Below are 26,104 nucleotides of genomic sequence, written 5' to 3'. Positions count from 1 at the left end.
AGTGATATTTCATAATTTTTTAAAAATTTTTTTCTTTTTTACAATTACTTCAAAATTATTCATTTACTATTGAATTGATCAAGAATTCTTTGATGAAATGTATTATAGAAAAAAAGAAAATCGTTTAAATCAAACATTGACTTTTTTTTTTTGCAACCTATTTTTTCGTATAATTTTTGGCATTTTTTATAATGAAAATGAAATTTTAATTCCAAAGTATATTTTTTAGATTTATTACAAAAGTTACAGAACTGATAAGAATTATGCAATTTTTTTATAGTCGAAATTTATAATGCAAAATTAAAAATTTTTTTTATTACTATAGTAGTATAGCATTACTTCCTTGCTCCTTTTCGTTTGTGTATTTACTTTGTAAATAATTTCTTGTAATTTAGTTGTATTTTCTATTTTCTCATAGACCATCTCATCATTGTTACTGAGACTGATAACTATTTCTTGATTATAAATTATCGGTAACATATCAATCAGTGATATTTGCCATTACTGATAATAGATATTCGTTCTTTATTTAACACTCATATTATCACTGGATACATTAATAGAAAATTATCAGTATTGATAATATTTTTCATCATTATAAGTCTCAATATTTCAAATATTATATCTCTTTGCTTTTTATGAATTATTGATCGTTGATTTGAAAAGGTAAATTTCATGAAAAAAATTCATCGAAATATTTTGATTTAAAAATAAATTTGAAAATAATTCATCGATTTTTCATTGGCTCTATGCATATCACATTACTTCTCATTAAAGCATAATCTTTTCAAATTTCATTAAATATTAACTAAATTGTTATAAAGAATAATTTTTTTAAATTAAAATTGTTTATTCTAACTTTTTCTTTTGCATGAAAATTAGATTTAAATTAATTTTTCATAATTCAATTTAACATAATTTAAATTAATACATCCGTCAAAGTTTTAAAATTCAGAAACTACGTATCAGTCTATGCAAATATCGTCAATTGCTTACTTTTAACAAACAAAAGACGAGAAATCTTCATTGCTTTTTTAGTTTATTTGTTTTTCTGTTACAGAATAAAAAATTACTAAATAATATTTTAAATTTAATTGATATTAAATTTCAAAAAATTCACTAGTATAGGTGGTGCAATTCCTTCATATTAATTCTTTCTTTTTTTTTGTACAGTGTAATGATTAACAGTATTATTGATTGAATTATTAGTTGAATTTAGTTTGAATAAAAATTAAGAAAATAAGAATTACGTAAGAAAAATTTTTGAAATTCTCAAATTTCATGTGCAAAACAATGCTATAATTTCAAATACAAAATCTACATATATCAAGTGAATAACTTATTAATTAAATGAGAAAAATGTTAATAGTTATTTGCAAGTGCGTAGCGATAAATATGAGAAGTGAAAGAGAGAGAAAGTACAAATATTTTAAGAGTGAATTACAAAATCTACTAATTAGTATTAAGTTTAAATAATTTTTTATAATACGATCGGTACATGATAATATAATAATAATTTATTAATGAACTAAGTAACTATTAGCATAGAAATAATTGTTTTATAACACTGATGAAAAAAAAAAAATGAAAAAAATAGTAAAATAATAAAATTTTAACATTATTTCAAGTCGACTGGAGTAAGCAATGCAGATGCTATCAGATGTCGATCGTTGTACTTTTCATTAGTTCTGCCAAATCGTAGAAAATCTTGCTTAAAAAAGTGAGAGAAAGAAGAAATGATTGTTAATGAATAATAAATTTTAAAAAAAAATGACATAATATTGTTTTCAAAATAAATTTCAAAAAAAGGTGGTTTTTTTTCTAAACACAAATAATAAATTGATTAATCAGAATATGAGAAAATTGGTTTCTTTTTTTTTATATCTTTAATTTAGTTAAACAAATTTTTGGTATAGTTCTGCCGAATAGTAGAAAATCTTGCTTAAATTTCTTTTCTCCAATAAAATATAAATTGTTTATGTTTCTGGAAAATTCTATGTTATCAGTTAAATAATAACAATACGGAAAATAAGTTAGTAAAAATATAAATAAATGAATAAAGAAATAAACGAGAAAATATGCAACAAACAAATGTATATATAGCTGTTTGCTATTAATTGTATTTAAATTCAAAAAATCAGGATTAATTTAATTCCAGAATTTAGAAAATAAGCAATGAATTAAGAGAAAACTGACAACAATTAATATTTCAATTTATTCCATTAAATCAAAGTTACAAGAAAATCAAAAAAGTTTCTGTTCGAATCTGTCTTTACCATATATTTTAGCAATTCAAATTCAGCTAAATTTAAACACATTAGTAATTAAGAGCATTGCTTTTGCCCAGTAATTAATCACCTTTCTTGTTATATCTGTAATTTTTATCAGTCTATAATTCAAGTAAGAGATGAATTTCAAATTCATTCAAAAATAACTCACTCTGCCTGTGTTAGCTCGAATGATGCTTTCCAGTGCAGCTTTACGTGAACGAAACAGCGCACCACGTAATGTCATTGATGTTGTAATCATCAAGAAAAAAACTTAAAATTTTAGAAAACTAAAACACTTATCAGAATAATAAAATGAAAATTACATTTGACATATAGCAAAAATGATAGTTTGTAAATTAAAAAAATTTCACTATTTTGCATTGTTATATCTCTAACATAATGCATCGTAAAAATCTAATTAAAATTTTAAAATGTAATTCATTTACTAATATTTATACCAAAGTTAGATAACCATATCTATCATTGATTTAAATTTAATTACATAAGCTACTAGTAGCATTCAATTTTACCTATTTTTCCAATTTTTTTTAGAAAAAAGAAAAACTTACGAATGAATGAAAGCGAAAATTTCATAGCTAAAATGAAAATGAAATGAACAGAAAATATTAAGTACAGGAAGAGATACCTTTATATATGATTCAAATTTTCTAATAAATTTTGCCAATAAATTCCAATCTTCCTTTATTATCTAACCTAATTTTTCAATAAATTATTCAAATTGTTCACATCATTTTAGGTATTATTAGAAATTTGATAATTTATATGGGAACAAATGTGATATATTAAAATATTACAGCAGTTGCACTTTTTGAAAAAACAAAAAAAAAAAAAAAAAAAAGAAATAGAAAGAAAGAATATTCACATTTTTTTGCTTTTTGAATAAGACAAAATTGTAGAATAATCTGATATCATTCATCATTTTTAATCATTTCATTTTTTAATATATAAATGAGAAAGAAAACTAAAAAAAATATTATCACTTATACAACTTTTCGATTCAGAAGAAGAAAAATTTGATTAATTAATAGTTCCAAATATCAAGAAAGAAATAGCAGAAAATTGCACAAAAATGATTGCAAATTTAATTGTATATAATTTTGTGAATTTAAAGTGATAATTCAGATATTTGCTACAATTGTAACGAATATGCCGTGAATCTATAAAGAAATGTTACAGTCTAAATAAAAACACCGAGAAAAGGCTAATAATTGATTTCATATTTGATTGAAATTAATGCTTTTCATCATTAATTAAGCATAATATGTTGAAATTATGATGTATAAATATATATATAGATATATAAGAGAGTAAAAAGGATAGAAAATGGATGATTCATTATCAGTTTAGATAAATAATAATTAATATGCAAAAATATGCATTATGCATTTCTGATACAATCACAACTTTATACTTTAAAAAAAAATGAAGAAAAAAAAAGTGAAAAAACAACTGAATCTTTATGAGAATTTGTTAATATTAAACTCTTTATTCTGCAAATATAACAAAAAAGAAAAAAAAAAAATATTTAAATTTTATTCGTTCTCATTTCTCACTTGGAAGAATATCAAATATTTCATTTCATTCCTTCTCTCTCTCTCTCTCTCTCTCTCTCTCTCTCCATATATTATCCTACTTGTTTATTTTATTTTTTTAATAATTTTATTAAAAGCAGCACGAGAGATTTGAACAAAAAAATGAAAGAGAGAGGAGGTAAAAATAAAATTATTATAATTTCCTTTTAATTTAATTTATTTTTTTAAAAAATCAAAAGAATAAAAAGAAAGAAGAAAAACACTTTTCAGATAAATAAAAAATTTGTTTTTATTTCGTTTCTTTTGTTATGCATCATAAAATTAATTAATAGTCTATTATTATAATAATTTTTCTAAATTGCTGTTATTTTGAATTTAATATGAAAAAAAAAAAAAAAAAAAATGTGCATAAAATAAATTCAAACCATTTTTTTGTTATTTCATCGTTCTCTTTTTCCTTCCTTTCTCTTCCTCTCTCTCATCCTCTCTCTTTACCTTTCTCTCCTTCACTCTTTTATACAGTTCAATGTAATCTACAAGCACATACACACACATACACACACACATACACACACACACACACACATACACACACCACAGACACACACACATATATATATATAGAAAGGGAAATTTTGCTGATTTGTTGAAATGATATAAATTTACGATGAAGCAATGAAAGAAATTATTCACTTCAACATATATCTCAACCCAGTCACATTTCAACAAATCAACTGTATTATTATTATTATTAATATTAGTAGTAGTATTCTTTATTGTTTTGTAATTTTGTTTCTTTTTTTTTTCACTGATTTAGTTTTAATTATTTGTTTCAAAATTCAGTGCAAGAATTAGGTACTAAATTTGTTTCAAAATTCAGTGCAAGAATTAGGTACTAAATTTGTTTCAAAATTCAGTGCAAGAATTAGGTACTAAATTTGTTTCAAAATTCAGTGCAAGAATTAGGTACTAAATTTGTTTCAAAATTCAGTGCAAGAATTAGGTACTAAATTTAAGTATTTCATTACCTACTTGCATTCACTTTAAGCAAAGCAACCTGCTAACTTAATCAATGATTATCCATTTCATATAATTTATGAATGTGAAAACCATCGTATAATAAAATATTATGAATATATATAATCATTTTCGATTCTGTTCTTTCATATCAAATTTTTTTTTTTTTTGCACTGACTTTATGTATGAAATTAAATTTGAAACTGAAAAATTATTTTCTTCCAATATTTCTCAATCAACAATTATTCATTTATACGTTTCCTATCTTCGTTTCATTACAATTTCATTTCCCGTCTTTCGTCATAGTATTTATTGTTTAATTCTTCGTTTTTAAAAAGTTTTCTTCAAGTTTTGATTTTTTTTTCTTGATGGAAACCGAAATAACAAATGTCCGGCTACGTTGCTAAACCGTAAATGCTCCTAATGTTTTTAATAATAATCTATGAGTATTTTCGGTTTCGCATCCTAGCAGGAACAAATGGCGGATAATCAAACTCCTCCAATAGTATCTGAAAATTAATTAGCATTATTCATAATCAAATCCTTTCCCTTGCTTATGATTGATATATTTAAGTTAATATTGATCAGTTCGGAAATAAAACAAATGATTGATGGAGTTGTTGTTATTTCAATCAAGAATCATTATCTCATAGATTTGATTAGCTTTTATAAAATATACCGAATCGAATCTTCTCTACCTCATCCCTTGTTACCACCATGGTGATATTCTTCACAAAAAAAGCTTCATAAATATTTCTCATTTGGATTTCTTTTCTTCATTAAATTGTGAAATAATACTTCGAATTTCGAACACTGAAAGATAAAATTAATTTCATGCAAAAAAAAAAATTTATTGATAAGCAAAGTTTGATAAACAGGTGAAGAAATGCATGACACTAATAATGCCTAGGACCCGTCTATAAAAAAAAATCGTCAACATGAACAAACCATGATAGGAAATCAATTCTACTTGAGTAATTAGCGAATAGAAATAAAGTTTTAAACATGATGGAATATTACATTAAGATAAAATGGATGAACTTTCTAGAAATTAATAAAAAGTTAATACATTCTAAAACATTAACTTTAGTTTGCTTAAATACACATGGAATCTCGATAATTTTATATAAAATGATCTCAGCTTCATAACAAACTTTGTGAAATTAAAAAATAACTTTGTAAAAATAATTATTAAATTCAAGTATTATTTAAATTAATCATGCATATACCAACTATTAAAAAAATCCATTGTAAGTACTTTTAATCCAGTATTTTTCCTGGGATCATCTATTATTAAGGCATTACAACGAGAAGTACTACACATATCCCATGACATTATAATAGTTATGCTAATTGAATTGTCCAACTGATTACTACTTACACGTTGCAGCCTAAAAATTATAAACAACTAATAAGAAAAAAAAAAAAGTAGAACAAACACCTAATAGAATATAAATCAATAAGAAGACAAAGGATTAATTCGTAATTCCAATTATTTTTCTATTTCAAATTGTCAATTTATTCGATAATATAGCAGAAATATTATTATTATTATTATTGGAAAATTCGTCTAAGAAAATAAGTGACATGAATACAGGATAAAATCAGATCAAAGCTATTTTTCGAAAGCTATTTTTCGACTACATCAAAACATGTGGTAAGATTGAAAACATGAAGTAATGAGTTTTGATAATCAAATAATTAAACAAGTGAATCACTAAAAACACAACGAAAAATTTTCGCACGGAATATTTCAATCACTGCATGAGAACAGCTTATAGAACTACTATAAATACTAACGCTATATAATAAAGTAATATAAACAAGAAAATTAATACTCTGAAAAAGTAAATAATTTGTACAAAAGATTTAACAAACATTAAGTTCTGCTGCAGCATTGATTTTTTCATTAGTCAGACCGGGAAAAGATCACACAGAAAAAAGCTAACAATTAAGAAATTGATCACAATAATTATCGGACAACTATTTCCTTTTTTTTCAAAACTAAAATCAAAAAGTCATATAGCATAGGAAGTTAAATAATTATTGATCGGCACTTAAACGTTTAAGAATTTCATCGTATCGTCGATTTCTTTCTTCCATGTCCCTGAATGCATCGTCCAGATCATTATTGAAATCTTTCAGTCGCTTCTCCAAGTTTTCCAAATTTTTGCACTGAAATTGCATTAGAATTAATCAGAAACCAAAAAGTCTGATAAAAAGTTTATTAAAAAACAAAATTGAAAGTTTCAAAACGAAAAATTTCTATTTCTATGTCTACATTTTCCAAGAAACTCTATTTCGAAAGTCCGGATTTAAAAAAATAAATAAATCAACATAATATTAAAGAAAACAAGAATCACAAGAAATCTTACATACGTTTTTTAATGGAATTTTTGGTGAAAAATTATCCATTTAACTACTCTTAACTAATGAAAAAAAGGAATTTAATCAGTAATAAGGACATCAAACTGAAAATGGCATTCAAACAGAGAGGATTGGCTGAAAAGTGTTACTCAGAATGCAAGCATATATGTCATGATACATCCCACGCTTCGGAGTATAAACTTACTTCTCTTTTTGCTGGAAGATAATATCCCTCATTTTGCACGCTGAACTCGTTATTCTTCTTATAATACTGTTGTTGACTTGGATTGTACGTTAGACTATTTAAACTTTCATTGCATTCAAGATTGTTCTTATTCGTCATCCATCTCTCTGTGCAATCAGTACGTTGAATATTTCGTTCCGCTATTTCTACTCCTGAGAAAAAAAATACAATCCATATATATCTGAGAAAGTCTGCATCATACAGTTATATGGGTCTGGAAAATCTTGATTTTTAAGAAATGAGGACAAAATAAGAAGGTGAAAGAGGGAAAGATAAAGGGGAATATGTTGCAGTTATTTTTCACTTCGAACTTCATGAAAACTTGAATGTAGAACCAAAAAAAAAAAAAAAAAAAAAAAAAACTAGCACTCAAATGTTCTTTTAAAATTCAACCTTTTTCAAGTGTTTGTTCATCGAAAAAATTCAGCAATAATGATGAACGTTGAGCTAATGATTCATACCAAGATACTTGGCGCTTATCCTCCAAATCTAAAATTTAAATTTCAAAAAAAAAAAAAACTACACATTTTTCAATTCTCTATTTTCATATAATTTTATAATTAAAAAATAAGAACAAAATTTTGAAAGAATACTATTTTTTTCCCTTGTATAACTTAAACACCCCACACTTTCATAAATCATAACAAGAGAAAGCTTTGTAATTAAATATGTTTTAAATTCTTTTACATTCTTGATCATTAAACATGAGGTGCATGAAAAAGTATGAATCTGATTTTTTAAACTACGAAATAATTTATGAAAGATTACTCTTCCATGAACAAACTTCATTCTCACTTTAAAATAGTTGTCAATACTAATTATTATCATCGCTACCGCTATAAGTAACGTTATTTTTTACTACTGTAATAATTAATACTTGTGTAATACTTTCTACTGTAGTAACTAATATTTGATCGTTACAAGTATTTGTGATTCAGTATATAAATTACAAGTCTCTAGAAAATCGCTCTTGCGAAATCGATTCAAATATGAATGTCATTTGTTCTTGTTTAAATTAATAAAAAGTATTCGAAATCAATCAATTAAAGCACTTAATAAAACATTTTTACACTCTATGAAACAAATAGATATTTTTGTGAAATAAAAACCATTGCGAATTTGATTCGTTGCCCAAAACGGTTTCAATCGTTCGCATTCCATATCAGCAAGTGCTGCAGCTAAACGAATGTCATCATTTTCTTTTGCAATAATATTATTATTGTTAGAATGCAGCCTTTTCCGTTTCAATGGTGAACTTGTGTATGTACTCTGGAAAAAAGTGAATCCTCCTAAATTCAAAGACTTGATAAGAAAAAATCATTTCCACTAGAAAATTTCACTAAAAATGCTCGATTTTATGATAAAATTATGATAAAATTTAACATATTTAACATATGACAGTAATAGTTTTGATGCGGAAATTTTCCTATTAGTTTAAAACTTACAGTGAAAAACTCCCGCTTTTCAATTTGTAAATGAGTCCATAAACGCCATTTCATTAGTACTTTTCGTGCTATTCTTCCATGTCTTTTTTTAATAAAAGCGTTTATTTTCTGCTCAAAAAGCAGCTGAAATAGGATCTACTTAAAAAGCAAAGTATTTATTAATCTAATTCTAAATGATTAATTTCTTTTTAATTGTTACTGTATTTGTAAGACGAGAACAGAAAAATTTCCAGTGTCCTAAAAATATACTACCTAAATCACATATATCTGGTAAAAAACTGAGCAACTGAAGAAAAAAGGCAAATGAAAAAATTCTTACAGAACTGCAATCGAGCTGTAATGCCTCATCTAACGAATAGCCGTCTCTTCGACGAAAAATTAACCCAGATTTAGCTGAAATATGTTGGATAAATAAGGATTAAATATAAAATTTATTAGCACTTATCCCTTATAAGTTGATAATTTCTCAAACTCTGAAAAATCAAATACAAATTACCTGGTAATATGACAGGGAATGACCCTAATAATTCCAGCTTCTTCCGCTCCTGTTCTTTTCTGTAAGCTATTTGTTCTCGCCAACGATTTACAAATTGCTTCAGCCATAATCTAAAATTAGTTTAAATGATGCTGTGACGTTGAAATTCCATATGCAGACCTACTACTTTATTTCCAATAAAACTTACTTATCCAGTCGTTCATTTATATCCTTCAAACGTTGCTTGACGTAGTTCACACCTTCTTCTATTTCTTTTTCTGCTATTTTCCTGACTGTTTTGATTAACACCCCTGCTAACAAATCGTTCAGGAAGCTTTTTCCAATATCCTCTATGAGTTCTTCGTTATGTACTCGCTGACACTTTCTGAAATATATACTAATAACATTATACGAACGGTTAAAAGCAAAACAAAAATTGGAAAAAATTTTATGGAATTGTTGGAAGCTGCTTAAAAATCAAAAATCTAAAAGTGAAATTTCTTCTGCATTTACACAGCTCATCAACCGATGGGATTCTTAAAAAGAAAAAAAAAAAATGAATCTGTAACAGAGTTTCCACCTAATAGGATAAAATAGTTAAAACATACATTATCCATTTCTTACTGATATCCTGAATAAATGTATCAATAACTTCATCCAAGATTGATTTGTTCAGGGAATCAAGCAATAACCGAATTTCATCCTCTCTTTGTTTCGCAACATCAGCAGCTAATTTACGACGATGCAATAATTTAGCAACGATCATAACTTCCTGACAGCATGGCCTAAAAATCCTCAAATTAGAACTTCTGGTATAGTTGTTTCGATCAAAAAAAATTTAATTCCACTCTGAAATACCAATACTGCAAAGTCAACTAACTTCAAACAATCCTCCAAGATACTATCGTATAATACAGTAGTCAGCAAATGAGCTAATGATTTACTATACACTAGCTTGCATAACCTCGTAACTTCTCCTTCTATGATCTCATCTGATAGCTTCTCCGCCAGTACACTGATCTGGAAATAGCAATTTTAGAACAAACATAAATTTGGTATATTAATAGGATAAGACTCAGAAAAACGTCAAGCTAAACGATCATTCGTTACGACGCATCTTTGGCTATTATATATTGGAGACGTCTTAAATGAATCTAACAGAAGAAGCTATTATATCAATTGTCCAAATATCACTCGTTGGAATGTTAGTGGTTAAAACTTCACGAAATTTGTAAACACAAAATAAAAATACTACAAAATAAAAGAAAAAATAAGATGACATACTGCATTATTTTCTTTTTGTGGCAACGTAAATGCGAAAGTTACAGTCTCATCTTCATCCGTCGTTAATCTGCAAATATATATATATATATATATATTTAAAAAATATTCTAAGTTTCAAAAAAATCCAACAAACATATAATCTTGTAAGACCTAAAAATTATGAAAGTCCCTTGAATGAATGTTTTCATATATGCTTAACTATAATACAAATCTTTTGAAGATTTTATTGGCATCATGATATTTTCCGAAATTGCTTGTCTAGAAGACTCACCATAAACTAAGTATTAGGAAAGACGACTTCAGTGAAAAAGAAAAAAAAAACTGCTTATCAAAATACAAGGCAAAATGACAAGTTACTCTTATAGCATCAAACAAAATTAAAAGACTTACTGTTCCCCTCCATTCTCGTTAATATAGTTATCGAGAACGACATCAAACAGGTACGTACCATTTCTGTCGAACGAATTCAATGGAGTAACAATTTCAACTTCAACATCTTGACAACCACTTAATACCTATTAGATACGATTGTTTTATTAAGTTTGAAAATAAAGTAGTTGAACCTAAAAAGGAAAACCAAAGAGATATTCAACAATTTACTTCTGGAATTGAATATCCATCACGTTTCGCCTCAATCCATAAATGAATTTTCGATGGAGGTTCTTCAATTGATTCAATTAATTGAGCTTTTGACATATGCATCAACTCTTCGCCAGTATCCATATCATTATTGCGACGAACATTGTAGCAACCCAAAAACTGTAGTGATGCGTCACGGTCGTCAAATCCCAACAGCTGGACAAATTTGTTCACTGGATACTGCAAAAATACAAAAAATAAAAAAAGTTAATAAATTTGTGAAAGAATTTTTTCCATAAAACTTTCCATCTAAAAATACTTAAATTAATTTAAAATAAAAACCGACCTTTCCCATTATGAATATTGAGTGTGATATAGCATACATTGCCTGATGACGCATACGATTGAAAAATCGGTGACAAAGACAACACTACAACAAAGCAATTCTTTATCGAAACATATCCACTTATAATGTGGCAAATAAAATATTATCTATTAGAAATAAACTATTATTATTACTATTACTTAAAAGTTAAACCTGCAAATAAGTGGCATCATTCTTCAGCAATCGGAAAAAGCGAACATAATTTTGGTTCTGTAAGCATGTAAATAGACGAATTGCTAATCGGACTGAACCTGCTTCTAGAATTTCTCTACGATATGTCAATGCTTGTCTGGAAGTTTATTTAAGTTTTAAAACTTCAAATCAAGGACTTGAAGTAAAGCTAATAAAAAAAATTAATTTAAAAAAATAGACGAATGCATTCGTAGGTATCTCCTAGAGATATTGAAACTGCACTGCACCTAGGAAGTAACTTTGCAAATGCAGCATACTACATAAAAAAACTATTTCTTTTAACTTCACTATTGGCTGAGATGATAGTAATTTGTATTTGTCCTTTATAAAGTGATCTAAGACATAGGAAAAATATTCGTCTTATTTTGACACTATTTGACACGTGCCAAGAAAACTAAAAGGCGAAAAAGCTATCGCAATCAAAAGTTCGTCATTCACACATAAAAAGACAAGGAAAATTGCCAGTAGAACGAAAACCATTCCTAACAAATGTTTTTAGAATTTCACATTACCTAAAAAATTGGAACTTCTAAAGTTGCACAAAAATATCAAAATAATAAAATAATATAAAATGATTAAATACTGAAATTAAACAAATCCTTTTACCGAAATACATTGGAATCCGAGAGATTAAGCATAATTTCGTAAGCACGAAATTCTGCTTCACTGGAATAATGGACTCCTTTCTTCGCCAAATCATCATACAAATAACGTAAGCTTTGCAAGCTTTTAGACAAATTCTCTACAATTGAAAAATTTGACTTCTTGATAAGAAGTTTTTAACATTAAGAACATTTTAACTCTGAATAACAAAAGTGAATCTTTCTATTTATTCTCTATAGGTTAAAGTTCTCTATTTTCAAAGATATAGAAATAGAATTGTAAACAGATAAATCAATGAATAACGATTATTGCAGGTCCAAAAAACTAATAAATCGATGAAAGAGAAAACACCCGTATTCATTTTTTGATCGAATTCATTGAAATTCAATTCACAAAGACGATGGGATGCAAAGATATGCAGTCTGACACATTGTTCGATTAGAGTAACAGCAGTTTCGTTAACCATCATTTGCTGCGTTATGTCCTGAAATCGTTTCTTTTTATTTGCCATCAATACATCAACAATAAGTACTACTGTTTGAAGCAAATAATTTTTGATTCATTCCCATAAAAAAATTTCTGAAACCATCAACTTTACCATGCTTAGCTGTCAAAACTTCTAATTTTTATCTCTTAGGGACTGAGAAAACCTAACAATGTCAGTCCATTAGTTACGAGTCATATGACACTCATATTATATCAATCAAATACCATAAAAAGCTACCAAACAATAAACAATATTTCAAATTCAAACAATGGATAAAAGACCTTTCGGATAGCTCGTGTTCGATTCCACAGAAAATCATACCATTGTGCTAATTCCTCATCTGTTTCCGGAACATGGTTAGCAATCTGCAATTGTTAAATATAAATGCATATTTAACTGAAGGCTTCTGGAAATTTTTAAGGAAAAAAAAACATAGCTTACTTTTCCGACAAGATAATTCATAGTTCGCTGAAGGACATCTGCCGGTCTAAGCTCATGAGGCAGCGGCTCCTCCTAAAAAACAGTCATGTTTATTCAATGATCTGAGAGGTACTTGAAACTCTAAATAAATTATTTTTTCAGAAGATTTTCAAGAATTTAACAAAATAATTTTTACCTGATCAGCTGCACTTCTACTGTATTCTTTCACAGTCAGTTCGGGTGCAATACTTCCATCATCATGGCATTCATAAGCACTGAGACGCTTTTGTACTACTCTCATGTAGCGTTCTTTTTCTGGGCACATATCACAGCAAGAACCCCAAAATAATTTTTTTTAACATTCATCCTCAACCAACCGTTGAAGAAAGTAGAAAGAAAAGGAATCACCGTAGATGTAGGAAATAACTGACAGGCTTATATTTGTCACAAAATTAAATAGGAAATAACTGACAGGCTTATATTTGTCACAAAATTAAATAGGAAATAACTGACAGGCTTATATTTGTCACAAAATTAAATAGGAAATAACTGATAGGCTTATATTTGTCACAAAATCAAATTTACTTTTTACTCTTAGGAAATGTTTATCTACCTGAGCTCTGAATATTCTAACAGTAGCCGTTCAGTGATACTGTAGTAAAAAATAATTTACCTTCAAAATTTTAAAAATTTCATTTTTCTCTTTAAATAAGGCACTTCCCTCTATTTATATAATCACAGTTTTATAATTATTCTTTGAACAATGAGGATAACGAATAACATAAAGAACTCTTAATCCTCCCTTGAAGAATTTATTCACCTGCATAACAGTTGCATTATCAACATCGGTACTTTTCAAACGTCCTCTATGCATCAAACGGTCACGTTCGTCTAGCAACTGATATTTATCATAGTCAGTTTCACAAACTCGTCCAATCATACGTTTCAACTGTCGTGCTAAAGAAGTTAAATTTTAATTATTGTGAACATAAAGAATTAATGAAATATGCAAGTATACAAGAATTAACAATCACACAATGTATATTTTAGAAGTGATTTCTTTGCACACGCTTAATCAGATAAATTCTAAAAAATCTACCGACTGCGCCCTTTGGCAGCAACACTTTTTCAGTCACCGATTCTACTTTTGTATTATCAGTATGTCGTTCCAACTTTGGAACATTTTCTTCCTTAACAGCTGGTTCACGTGCCCACGGCCTTGATGGCTCAACCTAACAAATGGAACAAAATTAAATTAGGGCTTTGGAAACTTGTCACGATTAAATATGCAACCAGATTTACTTCAAAAAATACCTTTTCATAACGAAAAGAAAAAAAAAAAAAAAAAGAAAAACGACGGAAATACATACTGTACGCATTACGCTAGTGAATCTGTTATCGACACCACTGTGTAAGGTACCACGAAGTGATGCGTTTAAACGCTTCCCAAGTTGTACACTTCCAAAAAGTGATGGTTTTACACTTGCTGAAGGCAGATCTTGTGAAATATTTTGGGCATGTTGTGTTGATGACATCCTCTTTCGGACTACACGTGCGGCACGTGCTACGGAATTCCGGCCACTTGCAAGCCTTACATCGACTGAACGCTTGAATGGTGAAGATGGACATGTTGAGGATGAAGACGGACCTCAAATTTAATCAAAAAGTTAATACGGGGAAAATGGTAAAACCAAGATATTACTAAGTGGTTAGCTCCACAGTCATCTAAGCTCATTCACTAACAAATACCATGCTAAATTTTTTTTTAGAATCGCGTCATAGCTCGCACCACTTTTTTAAAAATGGAAGAAAAAAGACATGAATTAAAACCGAATGAATTTAGTAATTAACCAAGTGGATCATCCAAATCGTTGTATCCTTTACGTCTTGGTAGAGTATAGGATTTCCGTGTGATAACGGACAATTTCGATGATGGGTTTGATGCTTTTTTTGGTCGTAAACTGGAATATGTGATAATATTTTTCCGAATAATAAAATTTAATAACAAGCAGTTAAGTCTTCCTTCAAGAGAAAAAAAAAAATCGCTTACCAAGCTTGGGGAATTAGGAACAAATTTATTACCAGGTAAAAATAGACAATTTATTTTTCGGTTTTCAAAAAATCAGAATGGGATTGAAGCTAACGATAACAAAAGACCTAACTGCTTTTGTAACAGTTTTACAACTTTGCAACATTTAATTTATACTACTTAAGCTTTCTTTCTATTGTTATAATAAAAATTAGTGACTCTAACCTTTCTGGAATTATAAACGGAAATGATCCAGAAGACATTTTTCCTCATTCACCAAAGAAATTTCGTTTACTTCTTTTACTCAAAATTCACGTTGCTTTTAGCATATATTGTATGAAATATTACAGCTCGAAAATTTGATTATTTTTCTGAAAATAACAAAAACTGGTATATTCAAAATTCTATCACTTATTATCACATTTTATTCCATTCGATAAATACTGCAATTTACAGCATTTTATTGCAGTGTCATTTTACAAAGATGGAATAAACAATACATATTTCACATAAAAATAATAAAAGAGATGTATAGATGTCATGCAAAGCGCCAAACGTCCATTACAAAAAGAGCACCAAAAAACAGAAAGAAAATAAATACATAAAAGTAAAAGTACAGGCACCAAAGTTTCACGTTACCAACTTTCACGTCATGCAACGAATGACCGCAAACTGTTGGGATGTCAAATTTGCACAATATTAAAGAGACAAATTTTGGCAAAAGAAAAATTGTATGGGCATGTTTACCTTTTGCATGCAGCGTTGTTACGTTGCATGCATGTATGCATGCATGATATAATGTCAGTAATGTTTAAAAATATGTCATAAATAATATCGATAGTTGTAGTTAATTTAAAAATAATTTGTTAAGAGAAATTATTTTTAGTTATTACTTTCATTGATAAATCTTGATCAGTGAATAATTTTTGTTGACGAACTTTTATCAATAGCCTTTATCAGGATTATAAAATAAAATTTACCGCTGCTACTATCATCACTGCTTTAATAAATTGTTATCACAGCTTGCTATTTCATCCCAATCGATCCATATAGCATTATTACACCTGAATATACAAATAGTTTGGTGAATTTTCTATTAATGAACTGTCCGAAATGCTTCTTTACTTCCTATTATCATTTTTTTTTTCTTCCTTTCTTGCTTATGAAATTCTGCAAACTTTTATTCATTTTTTATATTAATTATTTCTAACTAATTTGACATTATCAGAAATTTCCACAAATTTTTGACAAAACAAAGCGAAGTAAAAATCATTGATCCTTTAATTTTCCACTTTTTTTTTTTTTTTTAAAATACAGAAGAAAAAATAAGATAAATTTATCTATATTGTCATTACAAAAGACAGAGTAGTGTAACTTGAAACGATAATGTCTTATTTAACGACTAAAAAAGTGACAAAGTAATTGATGAAAGTACTTTTTTGCATCACTAATTTTAAAATATTCATCGGTATAATAGATATGTTTCAAAAATTTTGAAAATTTTCTTTTTAGTGAAAATTTAATACTTTAAATATTTTTAGATGCATTTGATAGTAGCAACTGTATGGTTTACAATTTCACTAACGTTATGCTCGAGTTTCACGCAATATATTATGTCTGGTGGTCAAACATATGGTTTTATAACAGAACTTTTTTTTGATGTTTTCTCCTCAAAAGAATTACATTGTTTCTACGAAGATTTCCTATTATACAGCGATATAAGTATTTCTACTCGGGTAAATTTTAATTGAAGCATGAATAAAACGAGTATACAATACAAATAACACAAAAAAGTTAGGTTAAAGAATCAATGTGAAAAGTTTTGTAATATTATTTTTTTTTTTACTACTTTTCCAAATATATCAATAATAATAATTAATGAAACTGATATAGACAAAAACTATCTTATTGATACCTTAGCCTACGCAGTTGTTGTTTTACCATTTCAGTTTTTTTTTTTTGTTTTCTTAAATTATAAAAGTTTTTATTAATTTTTAAAGTTTAAATTCAGTACTGTAAAAGAATACAAGAAGAATTTTGAATTGTTTGCAAAGTTGACACAAAAAGTGTTATTTTTCTTATCATTGTTAAATTTTCCTTTCTGAATTAACTTTTGAATTAACAAGAAAAAGAAAAGCATTTGTAGGTTGTTGATACTGAATCGCAATTGTTACATATGCGAATTAGATCACCGAGCAAAAATATTAGTAAATGGTATGAAGGAATCGATCAAGCGGAATTCAGTGGAATGCTACGAGAAGGAGGTCAATGATTTTAGAATTTGAGAGATGAATCATAGAAGTAACATTCCGGTTTATAGAATGCAAATTATGATCGAATTAGAAGTATATTTTGACATTCTTATCTTATATTGTTATTTTTAAAAAAAAAAAAAAAAAAAAAATGCAATCATTTAAGGTACGTATGAAATTTGTACAAAAGTAGACGTAACAGGTACGCGACACGTACGTTTAATGTTGGTTATCTATGCTCATCATCGAGGAACAAAAAATAAAGCTAACAAACTTAAAAAAGAACATCATGAAACAACAGAAAAAATGAACGTAAGATATTTATTCATTAAAAATAAGAAAAAAAAAAAAATGAAAATTTTGTAATATTTATAATTAAAAAAAAAAGAAAGAAAAGAAATAATTAAGGTCTTTAGTATTATATAGTGTCATACATACAATATAGTCAAATAGAAAGTTACTAAAAATTTTTTCCTTCTAAATTTAAAATTAAAATGAAAAATTATTGCAGGAATCGATAAGCAATTTGAGGGAAATGATAGCTTCATCTGCATTTGCATTAAAACAACTGAAATCAACACGTGATATACACTTGCAAATTAAAAATGCCAATAATATTGATATGTTTTCATTGATACAAACAATTATTATTCTATGCACAGCGATTGTACAAGTTTTTATTATTCGAAAATTTTTCTCTAACACTTCTAAAATTGTTAGATAATAAAGTAAAGAAGAAAAAAAAAATGTAGGCAATTTATATAATTTACAGTCTCCTAAAATAATAATAAAAGATACAATGTATCGTCCTTGCTTTTCTGAGTAATTAAACAAATCAATTTCATTGTTTTAAATTTCTTAGCATTTTTTTTGAAAAAATTTGATTAAGAGATTTATGAAAGATAAGGAGGTACGAATGAAATTTGAAGACTTAGATACATATTTTTTTGCTTCTATTTCTGTGATGGAAATTATTAATTAATTTGTTATTACCATTATTATCATTATTGTTATTAATATTATTATTGCCATTATTAATTATTATTATTAATAATTGCTATATCATTCGCAATGTTTGCTTAAAATTCTTTCATATATTTCAGCCAGAAATTATCCAAAAAAAAAGGAAATATATTGCATAAAATGATTATATAGAATTCATCAAAAAAATCTATAAATCAAAAAATTCCATACATTTTTCCTTTTCATAATAATCCATTAATTCAGTTTTGGTTCAATATATGAATTAAATATTGTGTAAAAAGAAAAAAGAAGCATAACGATATCGTAAAATACAGAAATTCTTTTATAAGTTTTTTATTTTTATAAAAAAAAAGAAAAAATCAATACGAATAAAAGGGATTTGTGTTGTTTCTTGCATTTGTTAAGATAAGATGATATTAATGATGCTTGAAGCTATCATTATTTTCATGCACTTTGTTTTCAAAGTAAATATCTAAAATATATGCTTCCAGATTTTTTTTTAAAAAAAGTAATTTTCCTTTTTTTTTTCTTCTCAAGTATATATTTTGTTATCCTTCGTTTTGCTTTTATTCTTTATACATATATAAGTATACGAATGTTTGTATTATTTTTCAATTCAAAATAAAGATTATATTCTAACAAAAAAAGATACATTTTACAAGAAAAAGAAATATTAGCATATGTTTATAAAATATATTTTATTAAAAATATATTTTATAAATAAAAATAAAATATATTTTTTTTTATATTTTTAAAAATAATTATAAAATTGAAAAATTATTTTTCCTTAATTAATTTTGTATAAAATCGATTCTTACAATAAAATAATTATGGATCATTTCTTTAATTAAGCTACATGATTAACGTAGCGATAATTTAAATTATATAATGTTTTTTTGAAGCATTATATGTAGAATTTTTTTTCTGTTGAAAAAAAGAGAAAAAGACAAAGTATTTTGTTAATTTGATAGTTGAAGTAATTAATTGTAGTTGATAAATGTTTTCAAATTAATTATTGAAGGCTATTTTAAACTTTATACTTAATCATACGTACGGAATATAATTTAATAAAATTTCCATCTCCATTTTTCATTTTAGTATGTTTTACTATTTATGTTCACATAAATATTATCAACGATGAAAAGTTATGTCTTATTATTTAGTATTATCAGTATGATATCATTACGTGCTACTTACATTACAAAAGGAATTTAGAATTACATAGCAACGCTATAATTTTAATTTTTAATAAAATTATAAGGTAGCATAAATAAAGGTAAGTGTTTTGTAGGAATTGTTTTCCACAAAAAAAAAAAAAAAGTTTTCCGTAATATTTGACATTAATAAAGTAAATGAAACACATTTCAAATAATTTTATTGAATAAATAAATGCATTATGACTTACCCTGGAAGTAATCCAAAAAATACATTTAATAAATTTTACTCGAATTGCAGGCAAAATAAGCAAAAATTATTGATATAACGTTATAGGAAAACATCCAAGAAATTTTCCAAATTTTTTCATTTTTCATTTTTTTTTTCTTTTTTTGTTGAATTCTACAAAAATAAACTTTGGTTATTTGAAATTGTTAGAAGAATGATAGTAAAGGAAATAAGTGATAAGTGCTAATTATAATTTTTATTACAATTTTAATCTTTTTGCTCATACACTGAAAATGTTACTTTTAATCAAAGTACAAATTGCTAATTAATCGTAGTCCAATGAATTTAACAAATTACGGATCAAATTTTGTTTTCTTAATTTAATCATATTTGTTTGGTTAAAGATTATTGTGTAAATAAAAAATTTCGAACTTGGTTAAAAATTTAAACTTCTCAGTCACTGAATTATGAATCAAATTGAATTAAAAACATATTAGTTGAACTGAAAATTTAATTTGTATTTGTTACTTTTTTTTCGAATTTTACAATGCTGTATTGTTTCTTTAACGCAAACGAAGCATTAATTTAAAGATTTAGTTTGATGTTATTATAAATTTATATCAGAAGTCAATGAATTGAAATATTAAAGCATAAATAATTCAAATTTGCTTTCTTTACTTCAAATATCATAAATTTATGCCGGAAGTGACATGTATGTTTAAATAAAAACTCAATTTTAATGTTTTAAAATAGGTACTGTCTTCACTCTTTCTCTCTCTCTCTCTCTCTCTCTCTCTCTCGTTTCCTCTCTCTTTCTCATTTTTTTAATGACACTTGAAAAAAGCGCAAGGATTGAAATTTAATTTGCACTTTTGGTGATGCAAAGTGATAAATGATACAAAACGAAGTAAATTATTATGCAAATAGAAGCGAATATGTTAGGAATAACTTTATGTAACATTGAAGATTACAATATTTACTTTTTATACGAGAAAAAATTTTGATTTGAAAAAATTATATTTCCAAGAGAAAAAAAGTTTGCGAGTTTTTTTTTTCTCGAAATTGCACAGAAAAGTAAAAATTATTATGACAAGACGAAAGCAAAAATTATGACAAGTCTATATAATGCGAAGGTGAGATACGAGTATAATTATACAGGGATAATAAATAATTAAAATTTAATTTACATTCATGAAGCAAGAAATGAATTCATATTAAATAAATGTCGCTTTTTCTAAAGTTTTGCAATTAAATATTATTAATTGTATATTAAAATTTAGAAATTTAATTTATATTTACTTTAAAAAAAGAAATTCATGAAGCAAACAATGATTTCTTTCTAAGTTTTATATTCCTTCCATAAAATTATTTAGCTAAAATTCAGCTTTTATTAATCGAAACGACCACTTTGCTTTAATTTTTTTATTTTTGCAATTTTTTCCCCTTTATTTCTCCTTGTTTAAGTAGAAAGGAAAAAAGAGATGAAAAAATGAAAATAGCAAGTTTTAACGAATGAATGTCATCAAATTGAGCCAAAACGTGCGTGTACTAGCAGCTAATTAAAATAATTGTAATTGTATTTCTCTCTCTCTCTCTCTCTCTTTCTTCTCATCTCTTATTTTTTAAAACTAATTTAATTTTTCAATCTTAATTATGGAAAATTATTAAATAATTCTGCTATTGTCCTCCTTCTGATTTTATCATCAATATTATATCATTTTTTTTTTAAAAAAAAATTCCACTTTTTCTAAATTAACATTAAATTTCAATTTAATAACAAATTTCTAGTTCATATTTTTGTGTACAGAAATAAATATTAATCTGAATATTAGTTGAATCAATTAATTGAATTCATTTTTCAATTTCTTAGATAATTCAGTTTATCAGATGATAATAATATTTATACAATTGATTAAGTAACTTATGATTACATTTAAATTACAACACGCAAAGCGCAAATGGTGCATTAATTAATTGTTTTGCTAGTAATTATCACTTTTAAGTACATTCTTATATCGTGTAATCCAAGTTCTAATAACATTTATTTCTTTTTTTTTTTGAAAAAAAATTTTTTTCTTTAAAGGTTTTCATACTGAGTAAATAAAATCTATTCAATATGAAAATACATTCATTGCTGACAAATAGCCATAATATACCAATATATTTGTTGAAAATACATTATATTTACTATTTGCACCGTTTTACGTGCATGTATAAATACATAAACAGATAAACAAATAAATAAATAAACAGATAAATAAAGTGATGAACAACACCTAAGTTTTTATACACATGTGCTTATTATTTTTTTTCATAGCATATATTTAAATTTATTTTTAAAGCATATGTTTAAATTTCGGTTTAATATAATTTGATCACCGCTTTTTAACCATTTTTTCTTTAAAATACACACAGATTTTTTTTTTTTTTTTGTTAACCATTTTCAAATTATAAAGAAATCTTGTTTAGAACAATAAATCATTTTTTTTTTTAAAATGCTATTAGTTATTTTCTATTTTTCAGTTATCCCTTTCATAAAGTACAATTTTTCTATCAATTTTTTTTCTTAAACCGAAAAAGTTTTTCTTTATTTATCTTTCCCCATTTTAATATAATTTTATTTTGGTGCTATTTTTTCCTTTCTTTTTTTTTTAAATAGGTGAAATTTTCTCTTTTATATAGACAAACTGATTTTCTAAATTCAGATTTGTTTGACAAACTTTTTCCGGCTTAATTAATTGATAATTGATATTTGTTTTCTGTTCGGAAACATTTTAATGAAGTAATAATCAAGTCATATGATATAATTTATCAAATAAATGTCAAGTGTCTATGACTTCAGATTAGAAGAAAAAAGTATATGTATATTCCATGTTTTCTATTTTTGCTTAAATTTTTTAATTACTTGATGGCAGTTTAAATATATCATTTTACAGTAGCACATCATCATGTTCAACTCTTAGTTCTCTCAGATCGTAGCTTAAAATAGTCGTAAGGCTTTCTTGCTTTGCAGAAAAAAGAAAATATTTTTATTTAATCTAAAATGCATAACAACATTTATGTGCATATATATATATATTAAAATCAAATATTTTAAGCTAAGCCAAGCTTTTGTCATTTCATTTAATCAGAGTCAAATATTTAATAATAATAATAATAATAGTGATAATAACAATAATTAGTTATTATTATTTCAATGTATACTTGAAAGTACTAACAAGATAATACCATAAATTTTCATTTCTATTTTATCACATTATATTTAACAACTTTTTTTCATATTTATTGATACATTCAAACAAATAATATTTTAAAATATTAACTGATTATTTCAGGATAAGATAAAAGGATCGGTGTGAAGAAGATAGCTATCATACTATTATATGATATGCATAAATAAACTAAATAACAAAAAATGATTTTATTAGAATTAAAATAAAAAACTGGACAAAGCAGTGATTGGTAAATAACGTGTATATTATTTATTAATATTATTTATTATCATTATTAATGTTAATTATTATTTTTTATTATTATTAGTACTATTATTGTTGCTATTATTATTATTATTATTATTATTGCTATTATTTTTATCATTATTATTATTGTTGCTATTATTATTATTATTATTGCTATTATTTTTTTCATTATTATTGTTGCTATTATTATTATTATTACTTGTATTTATCATTCCTATTTTTTATTATTAGCATTGCTGAATTACTATTCAACGAATAATTTTTGCTTCAGTATTTGAACACTTTTTCGTAGAATTAAAATAAGAAAAAAACTGGGATTTAGAAGAGATATGGAATAGGAAATGATAAATAACTTAATAATCTTCATGCGAAGAAAAGAGAAATGTCTGAGAATGAAGACATTGTCAATACTGAATTGTCAGTGCTATTTCCAATTCATTCATTGCATTCATAAACACACACACACACACACACACACACATACACATACATGCCAATAGTTGATTGGCCTGTCCACTACTAGGCCATTATTCATCTCAAATACTATTTTTCCTCAAAATGTTATTATCAAAATTATATTGCAATGATGTATGTAAAACTTTTTTAGGAAAAGTTACACTTTTCATACAGTTAATGATACTTTTTTATTACATTTTAAACGGATTAATTTGTTATTTTGTGTTAAATTTCTGATACTAAATAAATTTATAAAAGAAATTTATTCCTATAATTTATCTAATTTCTTCTTCTTTGCTTTTTCTTGCGTGCAGTCTATTTCTCGGTATTAAATTTATTAGTTATGATGAATGTATCAATTTTAACGACAATCGAAATATATATTCTTTTGATCAGCTATGCAAATTGAAATAAAACTTACAGTAATATATTATTACAACTTATTATTTATATATTTTCCATAATACAATAATTCTAACATTAATTAATTGTGATAATTTTAATCCATTATCTGTCAGTTCCTTAAAATCCAATATGTGTCTGTGCTAATTTAATTAAAATTTAGAAGCAATAAAAAATTAAGCCTGAAAACTTTATTACAATTATTTAAATGTTTGTTTCTTTTTTCTTTAATTTGAATTTCTATGAAAACATCTTGAAGAAAAGGGAAAACAAAGAGGGAGGAAAAGAGAGAGAGAGAGGAAGAAAAGGCTTAAGTACCTTTAAGTAAAATAAAACGGATTGAGGATACTTAGAAATTTTTAGATTCCAAAAGAAAGACTATAAGTGGACTATATCGAAATATATTTGTGACTAAATGTTTCCATGAAATTAAGGCATGATAATATCTAAGAAAGAAACAGAAAATACTTACTGATTAGAATGCATCGCACATACTGATAATTTGATTGAAGTAGACTTTAAAAAAAGATCTAAATGATCAGTAACTTTTCTTTGATCAATTCAAAAGTTAAAGAGAAATTTACAGTTTTATCAATTCAAAACAATTCTTATTGCTGCTGTTGGTACAGCTTAATAATGTTAGGCTTGTTTCACTTTTCAATTGCTAAGTTAAACATTTAATTTTTAGTTTTTTTTTTTTAAAATAAAATTTTAAATGATGCAAATAAATTTTCTGTTACTTTTTGTCACTTTTTCTTTTAAAAAAATAAAAGCTCTTAAGATATATTGCAATTGTCATATCCAAAAAATTTTAAATAATTTTCATTTTTATTTTCAATGTTATTTCACAATCAAAATTCCATTATAACAAAATAACAAATAACTTAATCGATAATATATCCATCAATTTATATAATTTCTTCCTTTCAATTTATCTCTTTAAATTATCTCTTTATTTCATGATGTGATAGGATAAGTGATAAGTGGAAAAGAAGAAGGTGAAAGTAGAGGGAGAGAAGAATTTGGAGAGGAAAGATATTCGGAACAGGAAGATAGAAGATAGAAGAAGGAGGAAGAAGAGAAGGAAAAAGAAGAGAAAGAGAAGAAACGAAAAGAAGATTAAGTAATGTTAGGTTTAAATCATCATAAATGTATGTGTGTATGTGTATGTGTGTATGTGTGTATGTGTATGTGTGTATGTATGTGTATGTGTGTGTGTGTATGGATAAAAATGAAAGTGGAAATGAAGAAGAAATATTAGAATGAAAAGAGAATGAATTAAAGGACTGAAAAATTCTCGACAAAATGTCTCTATGTTATCGAATTTGAGATGATGAGAAAAATAATAAAAAATAAAATGAGAGAAAGAAGGAAAGTGACACTTTGCGCTTCTTACATTTGTGTTTTTGTTTTTAAACTTTAAAATAAACATTAAGCCTTTTGGAGCTAAATAAATCTATATATGTGTATATTTAAGCCTTAGAGTTAAAGCCTTTTTAAGTTATCTTCATATGCATTTGTGTGTAAATTTAGTTGAGTGTCACTATGGCCTAAAATGCTAATAAACATGTTTTTAGCATTTTAGCATCCATTTTTTTGCTTTTTTTTTCAAATAAAGTTATATGCAAAGTGTAAGAAGAAGGAAAATGATTAGGCATATATTTATATATATGCTTATGTATGAGTAGGAAGAGTTGTAGCCTAGTAAGGCAATGATGAAGTATGGCCTAGTGAGAAAATGACGGGGTATAGCCTAGTAAGGCAATGATTGAGTATAGCCTAGTAAGGCAATGATTGA

The 26,104-nt window shown here is 25.9% G+C and overlaps 3 protein-coding genes and 1 non-coding gene across 4 annotated transcripts; 2 read left to right on the top strand and 2 right to left on the bottom strand.

The window, feature by feature from the left end:
* Positions 1 to 1,618: 1,618 nt before the first annotated feature.
* Bm14130 (Uncharacterized protein) lies at positions 1,619 to 2,864 on the bottom strand (the record flags this gene model as incomplete). The annotated part of the gene is made up of 3 exons (XM_043080989.1): positions 1,619 to 1,711; positions 2,440 to 2,540; positions 2,840 to 2,864. The coding sequence occupies 3 exons, from the start codon at positions 2,862 to 2,864 to the stop codon at positions 1,619 to 1,621; spliced, it is 219 nt and encodes a 72-aa protein (XP_042936923.1).
* Positions 2,865 to 5,219: 2,355 nt separating this feature from the next.
* Positions 5,220 to 5,327, top strand: Bma-mir-5838.1. Its single transcript, XR_006228188.1, has one exon. It is a non-coding gene; the product is annotated as a pre-microRNA Bma-mir-5838.1 (primary transcript).
* A 1,556-nt stretch (positions 5,328 to 6,883) lies between these two features.
* Positions 6,884 to 15,613, bottom strand: Bm3470 (Uncharacterized protein; the record flags this gene model as incomplete). The annotated part of the gene is made up of 24 exons (XM_043080988.1): positions 6,884 to 7,015; positions 7,413 to 7,603; positions 7,845 to 7,940; positions 8,561 to 8,720; positions 8,897 to 9,019; positions 9,216 to 9,289; positions 9,393 to 9,502; positions 9,580 to 9,756; positions 9,980 to 10,156; positions 10,252 to 10,391; positions 10,656 to 10,722; positions 11,046 to 11,170; positions 11,256 to 11,474; positions 11,581 to 11,664; positions 11,773 to 11,908; positions 12,418 to 12,553; positions 12,766 to 12,898; positions 13,183 to 13,266; positions 13,343 to 13,414; positions 14,142 to 14,278; positions 14,421 to 14,553; positions 14,692 to 14,969; positions 15,173 to 15,282; positions 15,576 to 15,613. 24 exons carry the CDS (start codon positions 15,611 to 15,613, stop codon positions 6,884 to 6,886), a joined length of 3,132 nt encoding a protein of 1,043 aa, XP_042936922.1.
* Positions 15,614 to 16,891: 1,278 nt separating this feature from the next.
* Bm13375 (Uncharacterized protein) lies at positions 16,892 to 18,326 on the top strand (the record flags this gene model as incomplete). Its single annotated transcript, XM_043080987.1, has 4 exons — positions 16,892 to 17,086; positions 17,497 to 17,614; positions 17,769 to 17,914; positions 18,114 to 18,326. The coding sequence occupies 4 exons, from the start codon at positions 16,892 to 16,894 to the stop codon at positions 18,324 to 18,326; spliced, it is 672 nt and encodes a 223-aa protein (XP_042936921.1).
* Positions 18,327 to 26,104: the final 7,778 nt, after the last annotated feature.

This window comes from Brugia malayi, assembly GCF_000002995.4.
Source record: "Brugia malayi strain FR3 genome assembly, contig: Bm_v4_Chr3_scaffold_001, whole genome shotgun sequence".
NCBI lineage: Eukaryota > Metazoa > Nematoda > Chromadorea > Rhabditida > Onchocercidae > Brugia > Brugia malayi.
This window is presented reverse-complemented; position numbering and strand designations above follow the sequence as displayed.